The sequence below is a fragment of the Macrotis lagotis genome, chromosome 1 (genome assembly GCF_037893015.1).
Source record: "Macrotis lagotis isolate mMagLag1 chromosome 1, bilby.v1.9.chrom.fasta, whole genome shotgun sequence".
Lineage (NCBI taxonomy): Eukaryota > Metazoa > Chordata > Mammalia > Peramelemorphia > Peramelidae > Macrotis > Macrotis lagotis.
In genome coordinates this window covers 292263822-292285239 of record NC_133658.1, presented here as the reverse complement: position 1 = coordinate 292285239, position 21418 = coordinate 292263822, and the positions used below count along the sequence as shown (strand labels likewise).

The 21418-nt window shown below is 43.3% G+C and overlaps 1 protein-coding gene and 1 pseudogene across 6 annotated transcripts in view; both read right to left on the bottom strand.

Moving 5' to 3' along the window:
- The window catches only part of SH3GLB2 (SH3 domain containing GRB2 like, endophilin B2), a 29426-nt gene extending 19088 nt beyond the window's left edge, over positions 1-10338 (bottom strand). For 3 of the 6 annotated variants that reach the window (XM_074211003.1, XM_074211004.1, XM_074210999.1), the window contains exon 1: positions 10212-10337. In XM_074211003.1, the coding sequence (XP_074067104.1) occupies positions 10212-10274 (63 nt within the window). In that variant the 5' untranslated portion in view covers positions 10275-10337. Of the gene's footprint in view, positions 1-10211 lie in introns of all 6 variants that reach the window. The other 3 variants (XM_074211002.1, XM_074211001.1, XM_074211000.1) reach the window with 2 other exon arrangements.
- Positions 10339-11954: 1616 nt separating this feature from the next.
- Positions 11955-18687, bottom strand: LOC141505278 (17S U2 SnRNP complex component HTATSF1 pseudogene; annotated as a pseudogene).
- Between the last annotated feature and the right edge of the window lie 2731 nt (positions 18688-21418).

The following is a 21418-nucleotide window of genomic DNA, read 5'->3' as shown; positions in this document are numbered from 1 at the left end:
TCCTTTACAACATCTCTTGCATCTGCTGCCTTTTCCCTAATCTTATCACTCTCACCCAGGTCCCTTAGTACCACATGCCTATACTATAGTAATATTCTGGTCAGCTCTCACCCCCTCCTTCATATTGCTGCCAAAATAATATTTTTGGTCATGTTGCTCTAATCAAAAGTTTTCAGGGGGGCGGCTAGGAGGCATAGTGGATAAAGCACTGGCCTTGGAGTCAGGAGTACCTGGGTTCAAATCTGATCTCAGACACTTAAAAATTACCTAGCTGTGTGGCCTTGGGCAAGCCACTTAACCCCATTTGCCTTGCAAAAACCTAAAAAAAAAGTTTTCAGGGGTCTAGGTAAAAATCTAACTCATGTGCATCACATGATTGCATGTGCATTCAAGGCTCTCCATAAATGGGTACTAACCTACTATTCCAGTTTTTTGATACTCTCCCCAAATTCTACTCTTCAGCCTACCTGGTTTCTCTTCTTCCCCTGAACCATTCTCCCACCTCTGGGTTTTTTCCTTGTGCCTAAAATGCCTCCTTTTCTGTCTTCCCTTATCTACTTCTTATCCCATCTTTGAAAGTTCAATTTATATTCTATATCTTCAAAGAAATCTTCCATTATTCACAGGTTTATTCCATATAACATTTTGCTTTCTAATCTCCAATGCATTTGAATTATTGTCTATTATAGTTATCAGAGTTGGCATCTTTTCCTCTAACTAGGTTGTAAGCTCCATGAGGGCAAGGAACAAGTCTTACCTGAACTTTTTCTCTTCCTTCCCTCCTAGCACAGTGTTTTTGTACATAGTAGGCACTTTAAACAACTGACTGTTCACCAGATATGTTGCCTGTAATCCCAGCTTCTGGGGAGGCTGATTGGTGGATCTCTTGGGCTCAGGAGTTCTGAGCTGTGGTGGCCCAAACAGATGGGGTTCTTCACCAAATTTAACATTAATATGATTAGGGCTCAGGAGTGGATTGCCTAAGGAGGGACAAACTGACCCAGTTCAGAAAAGGCCCAGGTCAAAAACTCCTGAATCAATCAGAGCAGGACCAGGTTCTCAAGTGGACCCTGTACTTCCTCCTACATGAAATAGGGAAAACAATATTAAAAAAACAAGATTTTATATCACTTCTAAGTATGAGGAGTTCACCATCTCACAAGGCAATACAATCATTTTCAGATGGCTTCCATTATTTGAAAGGATTCTTTATATAGAGTTGAAATCTGACTTCTGTAGCTTCCAAACTTGAATCTCTAGTTCTCTCCTTCGGAGACCCACCCAACAAGTTTCTCTTTTGCATATCAGACTTCCAGATATTCAAAGAGAGTCATTATTTTCTCCACTTCCCAATCCAAAGTATTCTCTATGAAGGGTATGAAGAGCCTTTAACTACTTTATTTTTTTTTTTGTTTTTGTTTTTTATGGGGTTTAAGTGTCTGAGACCAGATTTGAACCTAGGTACTCCTGACTCCAGGGCTGGTGCTTTATCCACTACACCACCTAGACGCCCCACCCCCTCCCTTAACTACTTTAAAACGACTTGGCTTCAAGTCTTCTCACCTAATTAGTTCTCTTCTCTGGATCTACTCCAGTTTGCCAGTGGCCCTTAAAATTCTGCCCAGAACTACACACAATGCTCCCAATTACGGTCTGCCCTAGGTAGAGATCAGGAGAACCTCTCTTACCCTGGACACTGTACTTCTAGACCTGCAACCCAAGATCCAATTTACTTTCTTGGCAACCAAATCTATCACAGGACTGAGACACACTGAGTATGCCCTTGGTCTTTCTTTTTTTTTACATGAACCACTGAGCAAAGCACTCCTACCTCCCCATATTATACTTATAGAGTTGGGGTTTTTGAACCTAGGTAGAGGACTTTCCATTCTCTTCCAGTCTGTTAAGATGTCTTTAAATCCTGATTCTGTCATACACATATTAACTAACCCTCTTTGCTTAGTCCCTGACAAATACACCTTCATCCAAATCATTAATAAAAACCCTGAAAAGGACAGAACTGAAGACTTGAGTTTTGTGGCATACCACTTGTGTTTTCTTTTAGGGAGACATCGATAGATCTAAGAATCATTCTCTAGGTTCAACCAATTACAAATCCATCCAAAGGTGTCAGCTAGGTATCAAACTTAAGAGTCAGGAAGTTCTGAGTTCAAATTCTATTTCAGACCCTTACTAGATAGATGTCTGACCCTAGCTTAATCATGAGTTGTATCTATAAAATAAGGATGATAATAAAAAGCATCTATCTCTCAGGGTTGTTGTGAGGAAAAAAAGAAATGATACTTAAAGTATTTTTCAAACTTACAAAAGGGGCAACTAGGTGGCACAGTGGATAAAGCACTGGCCCTGGCATCAGGAGAATCTGAGTTCTAATCTGAACTCAGATATTTGACAAATATTAGTCGTGTGTCCCTGGGCAACTCACTTGCCTACCCCCCAAAAAAGTACCATATAAATATTAGCTGATGATAATTATGGTGATGTGTACTATCAATGAGTTCACCTTTCTCTGTCTTGTCTCTAAAGTGACTGTTGAAAAACTTCTTTTCAAACTCTCACTCCACTGTCTCAGCAAAGAATCTTGTCACATTCTTTACTGATAAAATAGAGGTCATGCATTTGAAGCTCACTCTTCTTTTTCTACATCTCATGATCCCCTGATATTATCCCCCATTCTCTCCTTCTTTATTCCAGTCTCTAATGAAAAGATGATTCTTTTCCTTACCAAGGCCAACCCTTCAATGTGAGCCCTTAATTCTATCCCCTTCTATGTCTTCTGTTGTCCTCACAATCACTCCTTTTTTAATCTTCAGTCTCTATCTACTGCTTCTTTTGCTGTTGCCTGGAAACACTTCCAAGTTTCCCTCCCCTCAAAGAAAACAACTTCATTTAACCCTATCATCCCTTCAAGGTATCTTCCTATATCTCTCTTTCCTTTTACAAATTTACAAATTCTTAGGGGGGGAGGAGCTAGCTACTCCTTATCTCTTTATTTTACTTAATTTACTTTTCTCTTTCTATGATTTCATTCAACTGAAACAACTCTCTACAAAGTTACCAATAACCTCACAATTGCCAACTATGATGGGCTTTGTCTCAGTCTTCCTCCTTCCTGTTTTTTCTGCAGTCTTTGACAGTCAACTATCTTCTTCTTCTGGGTTCTCTTGCCTTTCTGGGTTTTCATGACAATGTTCTCTCTCTTGATTCTCCTTTCTTCTTTCTTTTTTTTTAGTTTTTTTTGCAAGGTTAAGTGACTTGACCAAGGCCACACAGCTAGGTAATTATTAAATGTCTGAGGCCGCATTTGAACTCAGGTCCTCCTGACTCCAGGGCCAGTGCTCCATCCACTGTGCCACCTAGCCACCCTCCTTTCTTCTTTCTAACCATTCCTTCTCAGGCTTTGTTGGAGTTATCATTCATATCATGCCCCCCTAACTGTGGGTGGGTTCCATAGCTCTGTCCCAGGCTCTTCTCTCTACACTCTCAATGACCTCATCAGTTGGTCCTTGAGCATAAATTTTCTTTGTACTTTAGGAAATAACTAATTATGTCATTTTTATTAACTATTGAGCCTAGAGATTTGAAACATTTAAAATAGCTAGGTATTCTTTCTCAATCCCCTTACCTTGGACTTCAATTGCCCCCAACAAACAAATATTTGTTCTAACCCTTTTTAATGTGAGGTCCTACCCTCTCTCCAGAATTCAAGTTCTGCATTATTAACTCTAACTGAATATAGAGGCATCTCAAACAAGAGAGATCCATAATAAAACATTTTCTCAAAAAATCCAACCCTCCTTTTTTCTGCTGAAAGCATCAATAACTTTCCAGACCCTTAGGTTCACAACCTTGGAATCATCCTTGATTCTTCCCACTCCCTCATGTCTAGTCTTGTTGATTTTCCCTCTGTGATAGCTTTCACATGTCCCCTTTACTTTCTTACTCATATGGCTGCTATCCCAGTTCAGACCCTCATCATCTCTTGCCTGAACTACTGTAAATGGCCTCCTAATTGAATTTCCAGCTTCCATTCCTTCCCTTCTCCATTCTATCTTCCACAAAGCTGCCAAACTTCTTTCTAAACTGGATGTCCCTAGCTAAAGAAATCCAGTGGTTTCCTATTGCCACTAAGACAAAATACAGATTCTTCATCTTGGTATTTAAAGTATTTCGGGGCGGCTAGGTGGCAAGAGGCCGCTAGGTGGCGTAGTGGATAAAGCACCAGCCCTGGAGTCAGGAGTACCTGGGTTCAAATCCAGTCTCAGACACTTAATAATTACCTAGATGTGTGGCCTTGGGCAAGCCACTTAACCCCGTTTGCCTTGCAAAAACCTAAAAAAAAAGTATTTCACAATTTGGTTCCATCATACCTTTCCAGAATTATTACATATTACTTCCCTTTATGCATTCTACCTGCCAAATCAATCAACTCACTGTTCCCCTAATTTTGCTCTAATAATTGGAATGTGCTTCCCCTTGACTTCTGTGTCCTAGAGTTCCCCAGCTTCCTGGAAAGCTCAGCTTATACTTGAAGCCTCTCCAGATCGTTTTAATTAATAATGTTTTCTCCCTCCTTTTCAAGTTATCTTGCATATAATTATATTTAGAGCAGTTTACATGTTGTTGAAAGTAAGTTTATTGAGGGCAAGGATTCTTTTTCATTTTGTCTTTGCATTCCACTAGTACAGTGTCTTGTACAGTCCACAGAAGGTCATTTTTGAGAGACAAAAGGGAAGCAAATTAGGATTTGAATGCTTGGTTCTTTGTCCTCTCTCTCTCTTTTTTTAAATTTTTTTAAATTTAAGGCAATGGGGTTAAAGTGACTTGCCCAAGGTCACACAGCTAGGTAATTATTAAGTGTCTAAGGTTGGATTTGAACTCAGGTCCTCCTGACTCCAGGGCCACCTGGACTATGCCACTTAGCTGCCCCTCTTTGTCCTCTCTTAGCATCACATCATCTATCCCTTTGATTATTTTAAATTATTTATAGCATTCTTTTTCAAAATTGTAATTAATCTGTGCCTTTGCCTTCCTGATAATTATTTTAGTTCTGAGTCACTTTCTCCTAATTGTCCTTGGTTATATGTCTCTTTCTGTATCTCAGCATTAAGAATACATTGCCCCACAAGAAGCCTCCAGCTTGAGCAACTCAGTGGAAGGGGAGAGGAACGGGAGAAATCACTCAGGACTTCCCTAAAACCCTGTTCTCCTGAAAGTATGAGGCTTTAAGATTCTCCCAGATAGAAAGGACCTACCTTTAGGTCCTTCAGAGAGCCTACCTACCCTAGGCAGGAATATTCTCTATAGAGATCCCGGTCTCAGTTCAAACATTTCTAGCCATGCAGAAAACATAACTAGCTAACCTTAAGGCAGACTGAGAAACTGCAGCATGATCTGTACCCTAGCCTCGGATGGGAGGCATAATTTACATCAGAAATGGCTGAAATACAAGCTTCTCGGCATTCCTTTAACTTTTGCTCCTTTATCCTCTGAAATTCTTAACTACTGTCTCCTCTTAATCCTAAAGCTCCAGAGCTGGAGCTGGAATCCTGATTTCCACTATCCTTCCTTTTTGCACTACCATACTGCCCCAACCGGAAGGAAACTGAGAAGAGAGGGGGACGGCAGGCTTCATAACCTAGTGCTGCCCAGTATGTGCTATGAGGTCCTTATTCAGGTCCCTAGAGAAAGCCCAGCCCTGGTTTCTCCCAGAGGAAGAGTGATAAATTATGGAGGAGTGGCCTCTCCAGCCTGGGGAGGGGGAAGGGAAAGGGGAGGAGAGAATAAGGGAGTGTTGACTTCTAGCCCATCAATAATGCATTAGGGCTTGGGTTTCTTCCTAGTGAGCTAGCTACTGCTGCCTCCCAGGATCCCAGGCTCTCTCCTGAGGATCAGGGAGGAGCAGAGTCAGGCTAATGCAGTATGGGCAACCAACTTGTGAGGATCCCAGCCTAGGGGGTTCTCTTTTCTTCTGCCAGATCAATCTCTCCCTTCCCCCCATCATACACTTTCTTTCTTTCTTTTTTCATTCCTCCTCCTGCCCTTTGCCCACCCTGCCCTGTTATCTACAAACACTCTCAAATCTCTCTTATCCTAAAAAACCCTCGCATTTAAAAGTCTATTCTTGTCCTCATTTTCTTTCAACCTGGAACAATCTTCCTATTTCTGCCCCCCCTCAAGCAAACACACACTAAGATTCTGTGCTCCCACGACAGAAGTGGGAAGCATGTATTCCTGAAGGTTGTTTTCCTCTCCCTTATTCTAATCCACTTCAACTATCCACATGTTTGAGTCTTGTCCAGGCTGACATCTCCAACCATCTCCTACTTTTTATGTTTTATGTACATCTTATTTCTTATCCTTCTACCCTTCATAGGATGGCCCTTTTAAACCAGAATACTCTTCTCCCTCACCTCAATCTCTTGGAACCCCAAGATTTCTTCAAGGAACAGGTCAATTACACTTCCTTCAAAAGGCCTCTTCTAATTCCCAAGTTATTAGGGCCCATCCCTAAATTACCTTATATTTGTTTTATCTATGTAACAGATTGGGATAGGGGATAAAGAATTAACCTTGAAGTTGGTAGCCCTGGGTTCCAATCCTATCTCTGACACATCACTAGCTGTACAACCCTGGGCAATTCCTTAGCTTCTTGGTGATCTTAAGGTTATAAGTTACACCTTCTTCAATCAGGAATTCCCTCTGCCGAGAAAATCAAAGGTGCAGACTTCATCCTTTCTCTATTGGAATTTCAGCTCCTACAAGGCAGGGAAACTAACTCACTTTTGTACTTGCATCCTTAGTTACTAACAGGGGTTTAATAAATGCTTATGAATGTATTGATCTCCAAGCAGACTGATCTGTCTCCTAGGGCAAGGCTGTAGTAGAAAACACACGGAATCTGATTTAGACTTAGATTGAATTCCAGTTCTGCCATTTACTATCAATGTGATCTTGGCAAGGTCACTTCCCCTCCTGGGGTCTCAGTTTTTGGAATCTTGGAAAATGAGAAGATTAATCTAGGTAAGCTAAAGGGCCTCTCCAATCCTATGAACCTATGAACCTATGAGCCTAGCATTTTCAGCTGCTTGCTGGACAAGACCATATGAGAATAATATTGCTTTATCAAGCATGTCCAAAACCCAACTCACATCTGGACTTGCTACATTTCCCACTCCCCCAGTCATTTTTAAAGTTGTCATCACTATGGCAACTAGACCCAGAGACAATCAGAGAAACTGAAATAGGATTTGCTAGCCCTACAAATCTCTTGTACCAGCATTTCACCAAAGAGGTGAAACCCTATGATATCAGTTAGGGAAGCTCTCTGGCAGCTTCCTGTTATCCTTATATCCTGCCTGATATTTTGTGAGACCAAACTGAACCTCCAGGGTTGGAGAAAAAGAAGATCCCTCCCTTGCTATCTTTGGACACAAGACAGATGATCTTCATTGCCATCCTCATGTCTTAGGCAGATTCCGTTCCTCCCCTCAAATACTTTGGGATCTTCCAGAAGGCTCAAATGTTTGGTCAGGACTAATTCCTGCCCTAACCCTTCTGCAGTGATAAGAATAATGATTGCAGAGGCTCTGGGTCCTCACCCTAGAAAGGAGCATGGTCTAGGGATCTGGGACTGAAGGGAAGGAGGAAGGAAGATTATAACTCTTTCCTTCAGGAATTTCACCTCTCTACTCAAAGCTCAGGCTGCAGAAACAAAGGATGGTATGACTTGGATCCTAGGATTTATAGTTTAAAAAGCTCATTTATAGGCAAGGAAATGGAGGTCTTTATTTTCAGAGGACTGATATGTGCTAAGGCCTAAGGCTATATAGCTAGAGATTTAAATCCATGTCTTTAGACTCCAATCCAGTGCTCTTTACATATTACAACTTGTAGGTTTGGGGTCTGGAAATCTCCCCATCACTCAGTATATCTGGGACTCCTTCCTTTTAGCTCCAGTTTTGTTTTCTCCCCTCTCTCCCTTATATTTCTTTCCAGGTTTGGTCCTTTGACCTTCATCTATTTTAAAAGGAATCTGATTCTAGGATCCTGGGCCCTTGGGGCTTACTCTGGGCCCTTGGGGCTTGGTATGCAAAACAAAATAAAATAAAATAAAGCACCACTATTTATAAATCTCTCCTCTAAATCCCTGCTGCGTGGGACAGGGTTCCTCCTACTCCCCAGAGAAGATTTCATTTGCCAGTAGCTGCCACCCAGGCTTCATATGTGGGGCCTTCCCTTCACACAGAAAGATATAAACATACATTCCAGGTAACCGCCAGCTCCTGCAGGAGGGTAAGTTGGGGGGGCAGTTTTCCCTCTAGCATTCAGCCAGGGGTTGGTGGGAGTAAGGAATGGGGGAGGGCTGAATGGGGGGGTGGAAGGGGTGAGAAGGAACCTGCCGATCCAGTCTAGGCTAGATATAAAAGCTGACAGTATGGTTGCCCTGACAACCATTCCCTACCAGGGGAGGTCCCTCAACTCCCCATCCCAGAGTCAAGAACATAAGTGGGGGGAGGAGAGAAGGGCAGTGTGAAAAGTCCAGAGGAAAAACCAGTTTCTGTGTCCCTCTGCCCTTTATAGTGAGTGGGTGAAAAGTCTCCTGGAACTCATAGTAAACATGAACAGGGGACATCCAAGGACGCAGATCTTGATGTCTGGAGCCTTGGGTTGGGAGCTATATCACAGTTGTTCTTCCTTAACTGACTACACCACAAGTCCAAGACCCTTTTTCAATCCTTTAGCTCACAGAGACCCTTCCTCTTTCCCAGGGGGAGGTCTGACATTTGTAACTCAGCTGATCTTGTTCATTCTCATTTGAAGTTCATAATCATCCTTTGAAAGGTAGTTTTCTTCTTCCTCCCTTTCTCTCTCTCTCTCTCTCTCTCTCTCTCTCTCTCTCTCTCTCTCCATTTGAGAATACTGAGACTAAAAAGGGCTAAATATCTAGCCCAATAAATAAGTGAATGAGGCTGGATTTGGACTCATATGCCAGATGGACTTGAAGTCAAGGTTGAGATCATCCTAAGTTAGAGGAGTCTGGGAGATGGTACCAATTCAGAACTCTTGTTTTACAAATGAGGAAACCTTAGGTTCAGAAAAGGAAGCTATAGAGCGAGAGTCCAAGTGTCAAATGAATGGCAAAACTAGGACCACATCCCAGATCTCCTGACTCCAAGATCAGTGTTCCTTTAACTATACCAGAAACGATGGAACTCCCCAAAATTCATCTAGAGATGGAGTTTCCGGGTTGACCAAACAAAGGGGAATAGAACAGTCTAAGTACTCAGGGACTTAGCCTCCCTGACCTCTCGCCTCCTCAGCTGTAATTCATGTCTGGGCCAAGAGGGAAGCCAGCAACCTCCGAAGTTTGTTTACTCTGGATTTGCCCAAGCAGCCTCAGAATAGGGGGTGTGACCCATGGGCCACGTGTCCTGGTCGGGATGTGGTCATTATTCCTTCTCTTGCCTTCCCTCATCCTCCCCACAAAGAGCCAGGTAGACGAAAATGCCACAGGCAAAGTAGTAAAGAAAGCTGTCTGGTCCCCTGGCCATTGCCAACTTGGACTTTCCTGCCACGCACACCTTAGGGCACATGCGGAGACCACCCTTTTCCCTGAGTTAGTCCAAGGACACACACACACACACACACACACACACACACACACACACACACACACACACACACACACACACACGGCTCAGGCAGCCTGTGGCCCTAGGTTGGATAGTTACAAGGAATGGAAGATGGGGAAGCAGGTGGGGTCTGTCCCTGGCTCCCCCCGAACCCTCGAAGCTTCTGGTCACTAGTTGGTTGGGGACAGGGAATGGCCAGAAGGACAGCTACAAGCTCAGGATCCTCTCCCCGCCCCCAGCCCCCTCCCCGAGCTGCTTCTGAGGACGGATCCCCCCCTCCAGGGAGGGGTGTTGGCTCTGCCGGACCCGGCAGCTCGGAGCCCGGCCCAGGCCACCCCCCCCCCCGCCGGCCTCCGACGCCCCGGCACCCCATGGCGCCCCCGACATCCGGGTCCCTCGGGGAGAGCGCAGCAGCCGGGGGGCCGGGGGGCCGCAGCCCAGGCTCCCCGGGGGTCCCGGCCCCGCGGGGGAGGGGTGCGGCAGAGGGGTCGGGCCCGCAGCGGCCGCGGCAGGAGGGGCCCCCGCGCCCGCCCCGCCCGGCCCGGCCCGGCTCACCTGCACCGCCCTGGTGAAGAAGATGCCCGCGTCCGAAGCCAGCTTCTTCATGTTGAAGTCCATGGCGTAGCCTCCGGGCCGCCGAGCCTCCCGCCCCTCCTCCTCCCGCCAGCAGCGCCGCGGATCCGCAGGCCGGCCGCCTCCCCGGAGCCGCAGCCCGGCCGCCTCCCCGGAGCCGCAGCCCGGCCGCCTCCCCGGAGCCGCAGCCCGGCCGCCTCCCCGGAGCCGCAGCCTGGCCTCCTCCGAGCCGGCGGCGCCCGCCCCGCCACCGCCCCGGCCTCCACCCCGCCCACCTGCTGCCCGTCAGCGCCCGGGAGAGGAGGCGCCGCCGCGCCCGCCCGCCCGCTGCTGCCCTCTGGCCCCGCCGCGCCGCAGCCGCACACAAAGCCGGGGGCCCGGCGGCGCGCCCGCCGCGTCCCGGGCCCTGCCCTCCGCCGCCTGTCTGTCTTGGGCCGGAGGGCTCAGGTGAGCGGGCCCTCGCGGTCTGCGTGCCAGCCGCTCCTCCTGGATCCGAGTCTTCCGATGGAGCGCCCGGCTCGCCTCGGGCCCAAGCCCAGGGGCAAGCGCTAGGCCGGACCGAGGGGCGGCCCCGCAGAGAAGGGCCGGCCCCGGGGCTACCCCATGGACCTTAGAGGCGTGGGGACTTGGCTGTCGGAGTCACTGGGGAGGAGGCTCTGCAGGAGGGGAGCCATCCGGGTGCGGGTCGGGCGGGGGGGGGGGTGACAGAAAAATAATAGTCGTTGTAACGTAGACTGTCTACAGTACGTCTGACCTTGGATGCTTCCATAAATCCATGATTTCATTAGTGTGGTCCTTTCTGTTGGTTCGGATAACGAATGGGAAACAATAACTGGCACTGATTTAGTAGTTTACCACTTACAAAGAACCTCACAAACAGCATTCTTATCTAACCAGAGAGAAATGCAGCCGCACGTTCTCTTACTCAATTTTCTTATTTTTCATTTTTATCTTTGATTTTTACATCACCTTTTCCCAATATGACCTTCCCCCCCTCCTCCAATCAGTAAAAGTATGTCTTGTAGCAAAGAATGAAAAAGAAGAATCGGTTTCTCAAAACTAAGCAACAAATCAACTGAATTAGAGCTTAAGCAATATTCCCCACAGCATAATCTGTAAAAATAATAACCTCTGCAAAAAGTGGAAAGAGGTGCATTTTTTCTACTTCAGGACCAAATTTACTTTTAATTTGAACGTACATGGTGTTCACTTTAAGATCTTTTTTTTGTTGTTCTTTCTATTTATGATGTAGTCACTATAGGCTGTTTTCCTTTTTTTCTTCTATTTATGATGTAGTCATTTTTATTTTTAGATTTTTGCAAGGCAATGGGGTTAAGTGGCTTGCCCAAAGCCACACGGCTAGGTAATTAAGTGTCTGAGGTCGGATTTGAACCCAGGTACTCCTGACTCCAGGGCCGGTGCTTTATCCACTGCGCCACCTAGCCGCCCCATGATGTAGTCATTTTATAGGCTGTTTTCCTTCATTCAAATCAGTTCGTTTGTCTTCCAATGCTTCTCTGTATTTAACTTAAGCTGTTTGTTACCGCTCATAATATTCTATTCCATTCATGGACCATAATTTGGTAACAGTTGATAGGTAACAACTACTTTGTATCTGATTCTTTTTTTTTAGAAAGATTTTATTTATTTTGAGTTTTACAATTTTCCCCCCATTCTTGTTTCCCTCCCTCCACCCCTCATAGAAGGCATTCTGTTCCTCTTTACATTGGTTCCTTGTTTGTATCTAGTTCTTTGATAGTACATAAAAGCAAAGTTTCTATCTTTGATCTCTTTGAGGGTAAATGATTAGTAATATGGTTTCTGGATCAAAGGATATTGACATTTTAGCAACTTTTTTAAAATCACTATTCCAAATTTCTTTTTTGTAACGTTTGGACCAACTCACAATGACCTATGCCTACCTTTCCACAAACTCTTTAGCATTAACTATTGTCAATTTACTGCAGAGGCTCAGAGGTGAAAACTCAGTTTTATACAGATTATCGATTTAAAGCTATCTTTCATATGCTTCTAAAAAAGTAATTTTCACTTGTTTTTGAGAATTGCTATCCATGCATTTTTATTTTATTCAATTCCTTTCTCTTTGTGAATTCTCCAGGGAAACTCTGCAAAGTCCTGGAAGCCTTCTTTGGGTTCTTTTAACATTTTGTGGATACCAGTACAGCTGTTGGGATTCTCTTACTCTCAGTATATGAATAACCCACCTCCTTTTCCAGTTACATAAGTCCTTGTTCATGGTTTTTCATGCCACTTCTCAAGGGAAAGTCATTATTTCTAATATATTATATAGTCTATTTACACCTGTCTTTCAGCTTTCCATTATCCTTGATTTCTGAAGTTTTGATTCTTTTAAAATCATGGTATTCTGTGATTCATAACTGAAGCAGTATCCCTAAAATAATATTCCTTCAAAAGGGCAAAAAAATTATATAAGCACACCTATAACACTAAGTAAAGGCTTCACTCTGATTTTATACAAGCAGGCATCTTCTTCAATATACAATATACAAGCCAGTAAGACAGCTGGGCAGTACAGTGATTAAAGTACAAGGCTTGGAATCAGGAAGATTCCCCTTCACAACTTCAATTCCTGCTTCAGACACTTACTAGCTGTATGACCTTGGGTAAGTCACTTAATCCTGTTTACCTCAGTTCCTCCACTATAAAATGAGTTGGAGAGGGAAATGGCAAACCACTCCACTATCTTTACCAAGTAAACTCCAAATGGGCTCACTGAAAAAAAATGACTGAACAAGAAGTTCAGGCTTATAGATAATCCTGTTGAGGGGAACCGGTCCAAATATTTATCTATAGTATTGAAATGTGAATAAGCATTTATTAAACACCTACTATATGCTAGGCTGTGTGATATATAGGTGCTTAGAATACAAAAACAAAACAAAAATAGTTTCTACTCTTGAGAAACTTACATTCCAAGGCAGCTGCTGGCACAATGAATAGAACTCTAAGCCTAGACTCATAAAGACCTGAGTTCAAATCTGATCTCAGACACTTACTAGCTGTATGATCTTGGGCAAGTAATTTGCCCTTTGTTCCCTTCAATTTCCTCAACTGTAAAATGGGGATAAATAAATAAACAACTTACCTTGTAGGATTGTTATGAGGATCAAATGAAATCATTCTTCTAAAAGACCAGGACATATATAGTAAATGCTATATAAATAAATGTATGCCTAGATGCATATGTATCTGTATATGTCTATATGGTGATTTTATATATACATGGTGACTTCCAGAGTGGGGTGAAGGAGGAAGCAGCTGCAAGAATCAAGATAAGACCTAATGTAGAAGGAAACATTTGCACTAAGGAAGTAAAAATTCTGAGAGGAGGCTGATCTTCAGTTTGGCTGCATGGGAATGACCCAGAAATGCATATTAGGAAGGACATTTAATTCTAGAAAGATGTGCTTTTGATCTTAGAGTTAATAAGGAGACACTAGGGTTTATTAAGATTCAGTAGTTTCAGTACTTCTATTATTTACCTCTAGGACTGGTGATGAGGAAAGTTTCCTAAAATTCAAAGCAATATATGAATGCATGTTCTTATTATCATATCTACATTTCAACTGTCTATATTATCTATCTATACTTTGTACATGTAAATGCTTTGTAAAGGCTTTTTCATTCTTTTTTTTTTCTCCCTTCCATGGATTATTAGGCTGATTGATATTGGGGAGTTCTGTAATGTTCAGGAACTTGAAACAATCATTTTAATGTCATCTGCAAACAGGAGCATCAGAAGGACTGCCCCATCTACAGGGAATCTGTACAATTGGACTCTGCATAGGGCTTCCTTCATGATAGTAGGGAATGACTGGTGAGTATATATGGCCTCACTCTTCCAGGGCCAGGCTTTTTACATCTCTGGAATACCCTTGAAAGGCCAAAGTACTTCTCTTATGCTGCCAGGTTGGCTTCCCATCCCAGTGAGTTCCTCCTGTTAGTCACCTGGTCCATTTAACCAATAAACATCAATTAATTTTTTACAAATCAAGTACGGAAGAACAAACATTCCCCTTAATGCTTTGGGCACATACTCTTCCCTATACCACCTCAGTCCCTAAGAAGTATGGGCTTTATGCAGATTCACTAGGGCATTGGTCCCACTAAGAATACATCCAAGGGCAGCATCACTGTTAAGAAGAATAATCCTCTCAGCTACTGTTGGGTCCTGAAAATATTTCCCTACTGCTCAGGGACTCAAAGCTTAACTGGCTGACTACAAAACTTAAGCACTGAATCTATCCACTAGACCTCCTGGTGATTCACTCTCCTGATTTTCTCCTCTTTCTTATTCCTTCTTTTTTAAATTGGATATAGGAAAGACCTTTGAGACTCCCAAACTTTCTACATTTACTTCTGCACTGTACCATCTGGGCAATGCACAACAATTCTGGATGGTTAGCAGAGCTGTCGCCTGCCCACCCAAGGCTAGACCTTTGGGTGCATGCTGATATTGGCAATGGTACTCTTTTCCCCAAAAAAAGAAAAAGTACAATTAAGAAAATCTTTTCTTGTTGTATAGCTGTGGCCCAATTCAGGATCTTGGGAACTTCTGTACTCATGAGGTAACCCCCAAGTATGGCTTTGTTCATTTCTCAAGATCTTGAACCTGTGCTCAAAAAAGAAAAAAAAAAAGGAAGAAAAAAGCCTAGACCTAGACCTAGACCTTTCCCCTTAGCTGAGATTTAACTTTGATTAGGTCAGCACAGGTGTGCAGCTGGTATGGATTTCTGCTACAGTACATCAGTCACTGAAGTGGGAAAAGACAGAAAATCCTCTTTCTCCAAGGGAGAGAAAGCACAGTATTTTAAGAATCCCAAAAGAGATGGGAGTTTTACTATTATAAACTGCCTCTACTGACCTTCCAAAACAAAAGCCACAGATTGCAAACTTTACATAAAATAAAAAAAAGAAACAAAAAAAAGGCCCATATTCACAGATTACATGTGGGCTTCAGAAGAAAAGAATTTGAGGTCCCTTCCTTTATAACATTGTTCCTCTTTTCTTAGCAGAAAGCTGCAAGGCAGAAGAAATTACAGAAAGAGCAGAACCAGTTCTGGTTGACTGCCTTTTGAATTCCCTCCCTCTCCTTTCCCCAGATCCTTGAGACATGACCAGAGGCTCCTCTTTTCCAAACTTGTTTAGCAGACTAGAACTAGTTATAGAATGCCCACACATGCTCCAAAGTATAAATGGGGCTATGTGAGCTGAACATTATGCACATGCTCATAAGAATCAGTTCAGCGTCCCATCCCCCATATTTATTTTATGCCTTTACTTGATAATGACGATCAAGAAAATCAATCTATGAGCATTTATTCAAAATAACCCCTGCCCACAAGGAGCTTATATTCAGTTGGGGGAAGAACTGTTGAACAACATTATGCCTAGGATTTACATTTATCACAGAATCTTGTATGAGTTTTAGAAGTTTTTTTATTGTACTTTACTGACTCAAACTTTTTTTTTTTGGTAATAACAATAAACACAGTAGGATCATGTTTTCCCCATACCTTTCAATCAATTATGTGACTGCAAAGATGTGGTCTGCTGTAGAAAAATGTCTACAAGAGTCCATGTATTCCCTTCTTATATTTTCACCAAGGACACTCTAGGTATGTACATAAGTTAATCTCAAAAATTTCACAGAGATGAACACATATCTATATAGATCAGTTGTTGCTAATGTCCTCTCAGTCACCATTTTTGGGTGATAATACTCAACACATTATCAATGAAGAATTTTGCAGGAGAAGTAGCATGAAGACTGTTATCAGGGAGGTATATTACCAGAAAGAGGGGGCCAATCACAAAGGGAAAGTGAGGGGTCACCAAGGTCAAGAGATGTAGAGGAAAATCCCCAGCACTATCAGTGGGTCACTTGAGGGAAATTTGTGGGAAGATGTGAAAGAGAATTAAGTTAGGTTGCAATTTTCAACAGTGAAGGAAATACCCACACTAATGAGATCAAAGTCCATTATAAAGTATTGAAATGTTGAAGAAACACCATTCATGGTTTCTTCCAAACATTTCACATACTTCTTTGAAATATATTGAAAATTGATCCCTCAGTGTTTTGAAAAATATATTAAATCCATCACAGATTTCTCTGTGTGTAATTTGTCTGGTCCAGCTACTTTTCTTTTTAATTAAATTTTATTTAACAAAAATCTATTCTCTCCCTCCCACCTCCCCTCTCAAAACAAAACAAAGCAAACCCCTTGTAACAAATATGCATAGTCAAGCAAAACAAATTCCTGCATTGGTCATGTCCGAAAAATATATGTCTCATTCTGCACCCTGAGTCCATCACCTCTCTGCCAAGAGATGGATAGCATGTTTCATAATGGGTTCTCTGGAATCATGGTTGGTTATCGTGATGATCAGAGTTCTTAAGTCTTTCAGTTGTTTGTTTTTTACAACATTGCTGTTCCTGTATAAACTGTTCTAGCGGTTCTGCTCACTTCACTCTGCATCAGTTCATATAAGTCTTCCTAGGTTGCTCTGAAACTATCAATTTCATCATTTCTTTGTTCAAAAAATAGAAAAACATTTAATAGCTGTATTGAAAATTCAACTTAAGCTTAAATGCAATTTAAATATTACCAAATTATTTTTTAGATTTTATGATCACAAATCTCGGAGTTAGACTACAACATACTTCACACACACACAAGATACCTTTAGAGACTTAACAGGCAAGGATCTGACACGGATAAATTCCGTTCGCTCACCCTGGGGACTCGGGATGTTTCACTAGGTCAGCCCATTAACAAATATTTTTAGTTCCTCATTAAATACTGCTTTTAATGAAAACTTCAAAGCACTAAGTGGATGACATCTGATTAATATGTATGTATGTATGTATGTATGTATGTATTCATGGAAACACTACCACCGGCAATCACCCCTGAAGCACAAAGAAAGAAATCCAAACATTGCCCTACAAAAGCATGCTAGAAGGGTTAATGGCATGCCCGGTCTTGATTATCACCGAGGCCCAAGCTGCTGTCCTTGGGTTGGAGCCCTCCTCTACTGAATCCCCCATTACCAGCCTCCTGCTGTGCTGCGGCCGAGGTCACACCCGCCAGGGACAGTTTCCCTCTCGCCAGGCCCACGCTCCCCGAAGCCGAATTGGGGTCCGAGGGGTCCGGTTCTTTCGGCCTGCTGCGATGCTCTAGGAAGGACTCCCAGCCTTTCAGTCTCTCTTCCCTCTCTCTCGCCGTCTCCTCCACCTGAAAATCAGTCACGCCGTCCCAAACCTCCACGTGCAACTGGCGCCCGCCAAACCACCTGCCGTGGAGGGCCTGAATGCACAGGTCGGCCTCCTCGGGCTCCTTGTAGGACACGGAGGCCACGCCGTCCGGGTGCCGGTCGAAGAGCAGGACCTTCTTGACCTGCCCAAACTTTTCACACTCGGTGCGCAGGTCTTCCCGGATCTCGTTGAGCACCAAGGGGTCGGCCTCAAAATCCTTAGGGTGGAACATATTCTTGATGACCACCACCCGCTCGTGCCGCAGCCGGGTGGTGCTGGCTTTCTTCTCCGGCCGCCAGTCCAGCTGCTTTTGCTGCTGGGACATCTTTTTCCTGTAGTCCTTGCATTTCTTCTTCTTTTTACTGGCATCGTACTCTCCCTTCAGCTGAAACTTGGCCATCTCCACGTGCAACTTGTAGCCTCTGATTTCATCATCGTCCAGAAGTCTCAAGGCTAGGTCCACGGATTCCCTCTTCAAGTAGCAGCAAAGTCCGTCTCCCTTCAGGTTCCCCTGTTTGTCCTTGTAAAGCTTGATTTTGTACTCTTCCGTCTGAGGGTCTCTCATGATGATGCCACACTTGGACATGAGCTGGACAAATTCATCCTTGGTGATGTCCGGGGGTAAGCCGGTCACGTACACGTTGGTGTTCTTGTCTTCCTCCACATGGAACCAGCCCGCTTCGGGCTTTCTCTTTTCCCCTTTCTGCCGCTTCTCTGCGTTTTGCGGGGCTTTCTGGTCCGGAGGCTTTTGTGCGGCTCTGCCATCCACGCCAGCCTGCTTCTCTTTCTGCCCACCGGAAGACGAGGAGCTATCGGCGGGGAACCCATAATTCGCCTGATAGTTGGCCAGGAAATCTTCCGTGATCTTGGGGAACCAAGCCTTCCTGTCCCGGTCCCACTCGTAGGCGGTGCCGTCCGCCGGGTCCACGAAAGTATAAGGGTCATCGCCCTCGGGGCCCTCCGGCGAGCCCCCGGCCGCGAGCTTGGCCTCTTCCTGGAGCTGCTGGAGCCTCAGCTGTTCGTTGAACTCCTCGTTGACGTCCCGCCGGCAGCCGCTCATAGCTCCGCTCTGCGCGGGCCCCTCCGGCGCCCGGTCCCGGTGGGATCCCCGGAGCTGGGGAGGCAGCGGAAGAAGAAGGAGGGCGTGTGAACACGTCCGGGAGGGGAGGGGCGGGGCGGGGCGGGGCGCCGGCAGCGAGGGCGCCGGCGCGCTTGCGCAGGCCGCGGCGGCGGCGGCGGCGGCGGCGGCGGCGGCGCCCGGGCTGGGAGCGCCCGCTCTGGCGGGCTGTGGAACTGCAGCTGAGGCGCCGCGGCGCGGCCCCCCACGCCGGGCCGACCCCTAGTTCCCAGTGGGGGGGCCTCGAAAAATAGCCGCCGGCGGTGTAGAGGGGACCCGGGGCCTCTTCAGGCTTTTGGATAGAAGCCAAAGATGCATGCATGTATACATAGATGACACACATATCACCCACGCACACACACACCCCTACGCTCGGAGGCTGTCCCCCAAACACGAGTTCAACTTTAAGCTTGGATAGCTCTGCAGAAGCAGCTAAGGCAACTGTACCATAGACATACACATATCTACATGGATCCTATACTGACACACATAGAAATGACATGTATGTGGATAGAAAAAGACAACTTAGGAATCAGCCATATAGTGTATAAATACAGATTCGGTAGATATGTAACAGACCATACATCCTGTGTGCACATATACATGTGTGTGTTTATGAGCATTGTTTACATGTGGTGACATACATAACATTGATATCCACCATATATAAACTTGTACATATAGTAAAACAAATACATTACATCTAGTTGAGAATGAATGGATATATCCACACATATCTATATACACACCCATGCATGTATACATCTACACACACACATGCATACCTATGCACACACAGAGGGTGTCCCCCCAAAAAAATCTTAGTTCTGTTTTAAGTTTTGATATCCATCAAAATCAGGCTAAGATTTTGTATGGATATGAATATATATATATATCTGTGAATAAATATGCATTTACATGTATATATTCACATATAGGTATATATGCATGTGAATCTGTATATGTATATGATACCCATTAGAAAATCAATGGAACTATGCATGTGATATACATGCTACATTGTGATATACATTATACATGGTATATGGCACCCAGCATGATACATGCACGTGTCCACATTGCTCAACATAATTATAATGGAACAGAAAGCATGTGATGTTAAATGTGTATGTCTATGTATATAATTGTGTGCATACTGTTTGTATATGTTCATATTTTAAACACTATATACCAAATATATTGCATGATATATATAATAATTGTATTTACATAGATCTTTAAAGTTTGGAAAGTATTCCTTTATTTCTTCCTTTACTGTGTATTATTAGAAATTATTTTGCCTAATTATATGCTAATAAAACTGACAACCTAAATGAAATGGATGGATATTTACAAAAAACATAAAATGCCCAGACTGACAGAATAAGAAACAGAGAATTTAAATAACTCAATCTTAGGAAAAGAAATTGAACAAAATCATAAGTGAGCTTCCAAAGAACCCTGCACTCCATTCCAGACAGTTTTTACAAGTGAAAGCTGTAATACATTGAAAGAACAATTAATTCTAACGTTACATAAGTTGTTCAAAAGTAAGGAAAAGGGTTCTATCAGATTTATTCCATGACGTAAATGTGGACTTGAAATTTGAATTAAAGAGTCAATATAAAGAAAAATCTATGAACCATATTACCTAGTGAGCATTGGCACAAGAAATTTAAATAAAACATGTTCAGAAATTATAGCAACATAACATAAAGATTATACAGTATGAACAGTCTGGATTTAATGCCAAAATTGCAGAATTTATGAAACATATAGACTAACATTGAACACTAAATATCTATACCAAGACAAGCTCCAATGACTTAAGTAATAAAGGGTAATATCATAAAGAATTCAGAGAATCCTTTCTAAAGAATTCAAAGAAGCAAGGAAAAATTATCTTTCAAATTATGCACAGGGAAGCGCTCATGGCCAAGAAAGAGATACAAAAACCATAGAAGATAAAATGGATAATATTTTGCACAAACAAAACCAAGGTAGCTAAAATGAGAAGGGAAGCAAGTAATTGAAGCGGGGGGAACTTTCCTACAGCTTTCTCTGATAAAGGTCTCATTTCCAAGGCCTATGAGGAACTGATAACAGCAAATTTCTCTGATAAAAATATCAATTCCATTTATAGAAGGAATTGCTTAAACTGAATAAGAATAAGAGCAATTTCTCAATTGATACATGGTCAAAGGATATGCATAGGCAATCTCCTAGGGAAGAAATCCAAACTATTAATAGCCATACCAAAAAAAACCCCCCCTCCAAAATACCCCAAATCCCTAATAGAGAAATAATTAAACAACTCTGAGGTTCTGCCTCATAACCCCTAGACTGGTAAAGCTGATAATAAAAAAAAATCAAAGTGAATGGGCTTCTGGAAAAGTTGAAGGGGCTTCTGGGAAAACAAGTAAATTGATGTACACTTCAAAGAGCTATAAATTATATATATGTACAGCCATTCTGGGAATTTTTTCTTTTCAAATTTTGAGTTCTAAATCCTCTCCTTCCCTCCAACCCCTCCCATACCCATTGAGAAAGTAAGCTAAATGATATCAATGAGTCATGTGAAACCAGGCAAAATATAATTCCATATGGGCTATGTAAAAAATGACAAAAAATAAAGAAAATTATACTTCAATTTGCATTCAGAGTTTATCAGTTCTCTCTCTGGATGTGGATAACATTTCTTCATCATGAATGTTTTAGAATGGTCTTGAATCACTGTATTAATCAGCGTAGCCAAGTCTTTCACAGTTGATC